This window comes from Chenopodium quinoa, unplaced genomic scaffold (genome assembly GCF_001683475.1).
Source record: "Chenopodium quinoa cultivar QQ74 unplaced genomic scaffold, ASM168347v1, whole genome shotgun sequence".
NCBI lineage: Eukaryota > Viridiplantae > Streptophyta > Magnoliopsida > Caryophyllales > Amaranthaceae > Chenopodium > Chenopodium quinoa.
In genome coordinates, this window is record NW_018742329.1 from 2,436,805 (window position 1) to 2,446,481 (window position 9,677).

At 34.4% G+C, this 9,677-nt stretch overlaps 1 protein-coding gene across 1 annotated transcript; it reads right to left on the reverse strand.

Moving 5' to 3' along the window:
• Positions 1–1,133: 1,133 nt before the first annotated feature.
• Positions 1,134–8,894, reverse strand: LOC110690053 (WPP domain-associated protein-like; the record flags this gene model as incomplete). The annotated part of the gene is given in 5 exon segments (XM_021866882.1): positions 1,134–1,856; positions 3,756–3,857; positions 5,709–5,835; positions 6,780–7,646; positions 7,648–8,894. Coding segments are annotated over 5 exon segments (2,406 nt in total), but the record flags the coding sequence as incomplete, so codon positions are not given.
• Between the last annotated feature and the right edge of the window lie 783 nt (positions 8,895–9,677).

Consider the following 9,677-nt stretch of genomic DNA (forward strand, 5'->3'; position numbering starts at 1 on the left):
AGTTAAATAGCCGACACAAAGCATATCATCATACAAAAGAGAACGACAGCAGAAATTTTGCAATAATGAGCAAGGATATACTTACTCCGTCGTTCACTTTTAGTTGCAACAGTTTGACCAAAAAGCTCTCATGGTTTTAGTCAAACTGTTGCAAGTAACAGTGAAAGGAGGAAGTATAATGTCTAGTCAAACTGTTGCAAGTAACAGTGAAAGGAGGAAGTATAATGTCTAGTCAAACGATGCAAACAAAGGCAAAGTGCCATGCCCATATAAAATAATAAGATATAACAGAGTAATTAATCACAGTACAGGTAATAGTAGCATACGTGTAGTACAATCCTTGCCAAAGGAACAAAAAGAAATTGCAACTGGAATTTAAGGTAATTATTAGCAATAACCACAACCCAGCAACAGCCTACATGGTACACTGAATTGAGTATCCTGTCAAATATAGGGCAGAAAATCAACATTTCTTTTTCCATCCGAAGATGCTCTAGGAGGAGGTAAGTCAGCAGGAAAGTAGGATGGAATTAATAATCTTTCTTCTACCTACTAGGGCTAACCCACAGAAATTAGTCAATTACTAGTGGGCATAGTATGACAGAAAATAAATGCCACACCATAAGAATAGTGGAAAACCAATTGACACACTACATGCCAACTACAACAGTAAAGTGTGCAACCAAACAGATTTGAATCAGCAAGAGAATCAAATATCCATAGTAACAGCCACAATTCCATAAATTACAGATTAGAGAGAATGTGTTCAGCAGCGAAGTTTCAGTGGAAATAAGAGAAATGGGCAACCTTATGAAGTATGAACATTTGCAGCTGCAAAAATTAAAGCTCAACCAGATCATCCAATTGAGCAAAGCAAGGTAGATTTTTTTTTTTTTTTTCCAGAATACGAGCAAGAGTAGGAACAACTGAGACGAGCAAATATTAGTTATTTGAAGCCACAGAGAATCAGAACCAATAGACAAGGGTCCTCGAAAACATGTTTCACCAAAATTTAATACCCAATCAAGAAGAGCAAATCAGAAAAAACTAGATCAGAACCACTAAACAAGAAAGTATAACAGATAAAAAGGTACAGGTAACGTAAACGCTTCCAAAAAGCTCATACACCAAAGGAAAGAACCAGAAACAATCTTAATAAAAAAAGTCCAGAAGAATACAGCAGAAAAATAACAACAAACTATCGCTTTTTACCCTACTGAAATTAAAAGTGCATTGCTCATGCAGGAAGATAGCAGCAAAAAAAATAAAAATAAAAAAGGCAAAAATGTAAATTTACAAATCATACCTAATTTGTGATTGGAGCCCTGCTAATGAATCCAAGATTAACGAAAATTATACACAATATGGACAAGATGAGAGAGCTAACCAAGCAGATCCTCGTGCTCACAGTTGGTCAAGGACACCCAGTGCCATGCCAACCAAGGCACGCCACTATACAGTGAAGCTTGCATCAAATTGGGCAAGTATTGAGCAGATGAAGGACAAGATCCAGGCGTGAGAAGCAAGCGGATGAAGAATGATCCATGAAGAGATAAGAAAGACTGAGAATCAAGTAGAAGGGCAGAAGAAAGGGACGAGCTTATGGGTTGGCCTAGAGTTTCAAAACTGTTCCATGAAAAGCATCTCTCTCTCTCTCTACTTTTGAGACGTAACAACTTGAGTATTGCTTAAGCTGACAGACAATACACACTTGGATAATTGGATAAGTATAAACACAACCGATCAAGCAATAGGCAGTGGAAGCATCTCGAAGATATTTAAGCAAGTGGCAGTCAACCAGCCTTTACTGCCTCTCCACTTAGTTCTCTTTTAACTAGCTTTAGAATCTCAATGATCTGCACATTTTGGAAAAATAGTTATGATCACAAATTTTTTTTTTTTTTTTTATTTTTTTTTTAAAAAAAAGGGGGGGGGGGATTTAACAAGAACTCTGCTTAAAAAATCAATAGGGATCAATCTGGATTAATGAAATCATATATGAAAATTGCTCCATCTAAAACTATAGCCCATAGGATTGGAAAATTTTCATTTATTCTAACTTCCAGGTCATACTGTGGCTGATACTTTATTTGATATGAAACTAAATATCTATGAACTTCTGTTGAAGACAAATATAATAATACTTTTGGCACATTATCAATCTAATATCTATATATTTCCTAAGAAAATATTTTTCAAATATTTAGAAATTTGTTACTAGGAAGTTTTCTTCTCACAGAAAACATTACAAATACTGATTCACAAATAAAATTTTGAGGATATTTCAGGAATCCCATTTCAGAGAAGTAATGATTACAAATAGGAAGCAGTTGTTGACAAGGTTAAGGGAAATGAAGAGATAAAAAAGATAGAAATGTCTGGAGTAGGCATAAGGCACAAAATAAGAAAATTTCAAATTCATGAGGATGAAATTTTATGAAAGAGCAGAAGGATCTAAGGCTCTAAGGACATAATTGAATTCAGATATTTAAGCTAATTTATCATTAGTAGAAAAAGAAAATGGGTTCATACACCATACACACTAGTAAGTTGGGCAGTAAAATCCCTCTAAATGGGTTTTGGTGCTCTAGGATCCATCTAGCAGACCGCAAATAAAAGCCTAATTTTTTTTCCTTTTAGTCTAGGCTTAAGGTGGGGAGTATAAGTCCTCAGATTGAGTTAGGAAGCTCCCAAAAATTCAGTTAATCCATAACATACAATTCAGAGAAAGCATGTAATCCAGGTCCTATTTATAAGCTAAAACTAATTTAAAAACTTGGTATATAAGAAACTTCGTAGCCCCTAAATGGCTAACACCAAAAAAAAAAAAAAAAAAAAAAAAAAAAAAAAAGAAATGTTAATACTCTTCCATCTTCTAATTTATTCATTAAGTACTTTTACACTATTCATGTAATCCCCTTTGACTATTTTTTGTGATATATATAAAGTAGGAAAATCCACTCATGTGGGATCTTGTTAGAGTTGTTTTGATGTATACTTTGACAATTTCAACTTCTAATAATTTTAACTAGTATAGATTTAAATAAATATCAATGGTAATAGTTGGGCGTTGGGATAGTAAAAATCAAATTGTGAACTTTGAAAACCAAGAGAATAGACGAATGTTCAAACCTAGTCCTCCAATGCCTAGTACAAATATATACGGAGGAACTCCTAACAGAAGAATAAGATCACGAAATACGTCCTCAAGTTAACAATCCATAACCAACAAAGTTTAGACTCAAGCTTCTACAATTAGGAGAGACATAAATTTTAGTATTCCTTTCCTTTTCCTGTAGGATGTTGGACCTCTCAAAGTATACCAGATTTGATCCCATAACCTCAGGTTACAAGAACAAATCTTCTCCACAAGACCATGCCAAGCCAGATAATTTCCTACCACCTTATTCCTCCTTCGCTTGGTATATCTAAAATAATGTTTGTCTCCCTCTTCTACTAGCCTTTAAATAGTTTAATATGCATACCCTCTTTCCGGTATTAAAGTTAAAATTTTAATAATAATACTGGTCTAATACATACAGATCTTTGTTTACAGCAATTATTTCAAATATACCAAAGAAATGGCTGCCTTGGATGGTTAATTTTTTTTACAACATAAAGTCCTTTTGAGTTATATCAGAAAGTCTTTTTACTTGTTTACGCATTCTTGAAGTAAAGCAAGTGTGTGTCTCAGTGAGATCCACACTAAGTTTTAGAAGCATGGGCATGCAAAAGAAATTAAGCACAGGACTTACTCCGGGATAATGTTGCAATATTGGGGAGTAATGATCAAGTGCTACATATATCTTCTCAAGAAGGCTCAATAGAGCATCCACCTCGTCCCCTAAAAGATCCACCTACATCCAAATCACATTTAAGATGGTAAATAAACCAAAAGTTAAAGAGGACCCAAATTGAATCATGATATTTTCATCAATTTGTTCTGCAAGTAATTGGACAGGTATAATTTCAACATTGACCTTTTTACTCATTACAGAGTAATATGAGAGAGAGAAGGGGGGGGGGATTACTCCTTTATTAGGTACGATTTTGTTACAATTTTTTTTTCCAATGTGACTTTCCAAAACAATAAATTGTATAAAATATATTAATACAGCAAGAAAGATATGAATATGATAAGGGATGATTTAAGCATTAAATATATTTCCTAACAGTTATACTTCCTCCGTTTTTATAATTTAAGAATGCATGACAATATCACACATAGATTTTTGTTATTAATGTTTGATTCATACTTAATATGCCCACTTTTACATCCTTCTATGCAGCACTAAAGAGATATTAAGGAGCAAAGGTGTGCCTTAAGAGACTGTAAAACTTCCAACAAGGGAGGATGACTTTTAGAACATAACGGGTCAAATAAATTATGAGAACCCCATGTACAGGTTTTAGGATATAACAAAAATAATTACTCATAGTTAATTCAATTTTTCCCTGCCCCCACTCTACCGTCCTCTTTTCTGGTCAAAGTGCAATAATGATAATGCAACAACTAAATTTTCCAAAATCAGCTAATATAATCTGTAGCAGGACTTTCTGGCACTACATACATTCCCAAGACTCATAATTCCCAATATTAGCTTATATCAGGACTAGGACTTTCCAACACAGCAGGAATTGACAGTTAATGCATCCTTATATCTCCATAGAAATTTACTAAACTATTTATCATTGAAAATTTTAAAGTTTAGTGTTACAAGGTTCACGGTATGTAGCCACAAATCGCGAACTGAGTCGCGCGTATCGGAATGTGGAACAAATGCGACTTGGGTCGCTGGGATTCGCGATCTGGATCGCTGAAGGAGGCGACTCTGGTAGCAGCTAAGCAGTTATTCTTCCTGTGCAACGTTCAATGGTTTCTTCCCGATATTTCCAATGTATTTTCTCTCTCTTCTGATTTTATATCTTAGGAGAAGTCTTTTCTCTCTCCTCTCCTGTTTTACAGTGTGGCGGATAGGGTTCTGTTCCATATGGGCTTAAATCTTTGGGCTTTTTATTATACAAGTATATATTATATATTCTATTTTCTTAAGCAATTCACTAACCCACATAAATTCAAGCTAGGAACGATACAACTACGTTTTATATTATTTTCCAAATCAAAATCTTATTAATAAAAATCACCCTTATATTTTATTAATTTATTTATTTCGTAAGCAATCGTATCGGATTCATCATGTGTAGCGTGCCGCGTATCCGTTTCTGTACCACGTATCGAATCGAACCACGTACCTTGTAACATTGGAGCTATCAGTCACTCTCTTTGTTTCTGAATAAGTACTTTCCTTGTCTTATTTGGCTGTTTTAAATTAATGCATCACATCCTTAAATGGAAATAGCAATCTTTATTTAATTATCTCTCTCTCATCCTACTAACCCCATTTGCTATCTTTTATTTATTTATTTATTATTTCTCTTCTCATGATCCTCATGCAAACACACTCCCTTTACATGTGAATAAAATATTCCTCCACTTGCCTTTAATACTCAGTTTAACTCACTTGCATGTTGCAAATTAAAATACTCACTTTGAATCACTTACCAAAAACTTTGTGCATAAACAAGTGATGGACTAATGTAGAACCAGAGGGAGTAGATGTTAGAGGATAGCGAAGTATGCACCGTCTCTTTTAAGCTCCACCACAACAAAGAGCAACCAAAAAAAAAGAAAAAAGAATAGGACATACCTCAGATTCAGCTTTCTGATGATCAGAACACTTTTTTTCCAGCCTTTCTTTGTATAAGAAACCCGTCCTTCGGAGCACATTAACCTTGGGAATCAGAGATTGTAACTGAAAGGCTGAATTCTCCAGCCTACACAAAGATTAAATTAATCATTATTTTTTAGAGATAACTAACTCCAAAGAAGCATTTTGAAAATATGCAAAACTTATGTAGGCATTACATATCCCTGTCTCAACACCTACAATAACATCTAAAAGCTCCAATTGGTTTACAAAACAACCACTCTGCACTGTCTTCCTTCCAAAAGAATAAAGTAAGCTAAAAACGGTCACAATAAAGAAAAAATGGGGGCATCCAACCCCACCCAACAACAGATGAAAAAGGAGGTGGGGGATTAGTATATCTATGTTCGAGATATAATGGCCTAAACTATTTTGACATGTTCAAAACTAGTTGTTTTGTGTTCAAGTGTCTTCACATGTTTTTGTAAATTCTTAATTCTGATCAATGGGACAAAATGACAATTATTTTCCGAAAGACATGAGTAGTATTATACTTCATATTTGTTTTTAAGACACAAGATTTCTTTTTTGTTCACAAAGTATCTTCATGCATTAATACTTTTTGGAATTTGAGATGGTTTGATAAATCTTTGGAATTGAAGCAACTCATCATACCATCATCACACAACAAAGTAGTACACAAGTGAAACACATGGATTGCTATGACAGATAAAGAAGAAAAGAGTCAGAAGATAGACACATCAGTAACTATCTAATTGACCTCCACATAAAGTAGCAAAATATATTGTCAATCAAACTATGATAATGATCGAGAAATCAAATTTCATTGATTGCGTATGCTGCATAAAGATTAAACAACCCTTTTGATTTTTAGACAAAAATTCAGTCACTATTATTAAATTCTAATCTTAATCAAATTAAGAATAAGCCTATTAACTTGGTAATAAATTTCTAGTAGTACAAATAATTACAGCAGTACATATATATCATATACATATATCCCACGCAAATATACAAGATATGAAATACAAGAAAGAAGAACATGTGTACCTCACATTGTGCCAGCCAATACTTTCTTTTATTCTGAGTTCAAAATCTCCAAATGACTTAGATAAACCCTGGATGACATGGCATAGAGATTGCAGATGCTTAATGTGTACATTGTCTTTCTCCTTCATTAATTCCATGTCAATTTGCTTCAGTTCTAAGACTGAAATCAACTTTGTCTTCTCTTCATCAGACATCCTCAACTTTTCTTCAGACAATTTAAGCCCTTGTTTCAAATTGTACAATTCAAGTGTATAAGAGTCTATTTGCTTCAGAGAGTCTTCTATTTTGCCCCTCAGCAAAACTAATTCTTCATTTTTGTCCAATAAAAGAGCCTCCTGTTCTGCTCTCAAGTGTAATAACTTATCAAGCTCTGCAGTAAACTGCAACTTATCTTTCTCAAGGAGAGCTGTAATTTCAAGCAATGATTTCTCTTTTTCTTTGACTGAACTTTCAAGCATAAGAATCTGATGCTTCAAATCTTTATTTTCCTCAACCTTCATTGCCAATTCGTTCTCAATTTCTAAGACTTTCCTTTGAAGAAAATTCAAACTTTTGCTATCCGTTAGACATTTTTCCTTTAACCCAATGAGTTCCATTGACATATCTCCTAACGCTTCTTGGTAAATTATTCCGTTAATCTGTTGTATAATAGAAGACTGCAAACATGAAAACTCTTCATAGTCTGATTCACTGGCAATTATAATAGGGTGAAAAACTCCATGAGTTCCCACATTTTGTGTGATTCTAAACTTCACATCACCATCTTCAGAGCAACAGTTGATCATTCCATCCATCTCCCTAATTATGCATTTATAGACCTCTTCACTAATAGATGCTTTGATATGTTCATCAGCAATAGCAGACTTTGAGACCTTTCTGACGGTTTTCCTCAGCCCTAGATTGTTCTATTATCTTATCACGGAGTAAATTTTTGAGATGACAATTCTCAACAAGCATGCTACCCATTGTGTCCTTGGAATGATTACAAAACTCAGAAAATTTTTCTTTCTCCCTAACAATGTCATCCAACTTTGCAATAACCTCGGGAATCTTTTTCTTCAAATTTTCAAAATCCTTATCCTTCTTAAATGCCACAAAAGGTCCTATTTCCTTCATGAGTTCCCGCTCTTTCAAAAGCTCACGCCTCAAAGAAAAATTTACATCTGTCATTTGCTGCACAGTAGACTCATGTCCTCGTTTCATTTCAGTTATCACGGTCCTAAAGTGCTGATAGAGATCTTGTTTTATCATGTGTTTCAGCGGAGAAGTTTCAAAATTCTCAGGAAGAAAAACTTTAGACTCCTCGCCTTTACCATTTCCATTCGAAAGCTCAGCAGAAGGTAAACCATGATTGCTTGAAACCTTACGATGAAAATGATCCATCTCAGCAGACCCCTGTGAGCTAAGATTCCCAACTTCAGGACCAACAAAATACTTTTGGATAGAGTCCAGTTCATGACGTAGGCTTGAAATTACATTGAACCTGTCATTCAACACTAAATTATTACTAACATCCCAAATCTGTTTTTCATATTCGCATTGTAAACCCTGAACAACAGAGCTGAACACCATTGCCTCTACTTTTTGGCAGATATCCAACTCCACCTTCCACTCTTCTACAGAAGATTCTGGTGCATAAACAATTTCATTCACACGTTGACACAAAGCTTTTAGTGTAGCTTTAAGACAATAAAATGCTTCATCCAAATCATTTTTCATTATTAAGCTCTTTTCAAAATTTCCAGCCTTTGCGATACATTGTCCAAGCCTTTCCAGTTGCTTTTTAACAGACAGATTAAGTACGCCAAGAGACTCTATACCATGTTCCTACAATTCTATATCATCATGCTTACTCAGGGTAATGGATGCATCAATTTCACTGTGGCCAATTTGACAGAGCACTTCCTTCAGCCTAGCTACTTCTAATTCTTTAGCACCGACTACCTCAGCAGCCTCTTGATATACAGCATTAGTCATGCCTCTGATAATTGAATCACTTACCATTCTTGAGATTGTTAGACGGTCATGTATGTCCTCCATATAAGAATCCAAATCATCAATGATATCATCACCCAAAGTCTTGCTTTCGTAAATATCGCAAGTTTCTGATTGGCAAGACCATCACTGCAATAATCAAGGTGATTTGTTGAAGCAACACCATTCTCACAAGCATGTAACTCCATCTGCCTTTATTTCCAAAAAGGAGATAAAACTAATTCACCCTACTGTAAGCGTAGTAATCACACAACCCCTGCCACAAATATTAATAAAGAAAAATTAAATTATAATTTGACTATCGGATTTTAATATGCTGAAGATCTAAAAATATAAAATCTTGTTTAGCCAGTATACCTTTAATAATTAAGGAGAAAAACACTACAGCTGAATTTTAGCTTTGAAAGTTAAGAATGAAAAAGAGCCTTAGAAAAGTTCACCCCAAAAGGTATTCTAAGCAATTAAAAAAGCTCACAATACTGATGATAGTTACATAATCAGAACTTCTACAGCTTAATTTAGTAACATTTCGACAATCAAAGCAAACGATTAAAGAGTGTTTAAGATTCAATCCTTAAAAGTAATATCAGCTTAACCTAAGATTATCGAAGGAAAGATCCCGGATTTTCAAAATGAGGTCTTAGTAGAAATTTCAATAGAAAACAAGTACGGAGTATAAGAAATTTAACATCTAACCAAAACCATCCAAAGGTAGAGGTGCCTCACTATTTTCTTTTTCTTTTTAAATAACAAAACGGTCTTGATCGATAAATTGTATGAATTATGAACCTAATATCAGCTGGCTAGTAGGCTCACAGCCTCATAACACCCGTGATAAGGGCATAGTTCTTCATGTAGTCATTGAAGCCCCTCACCATAATCAATTTGAAACTTTCAAACCAC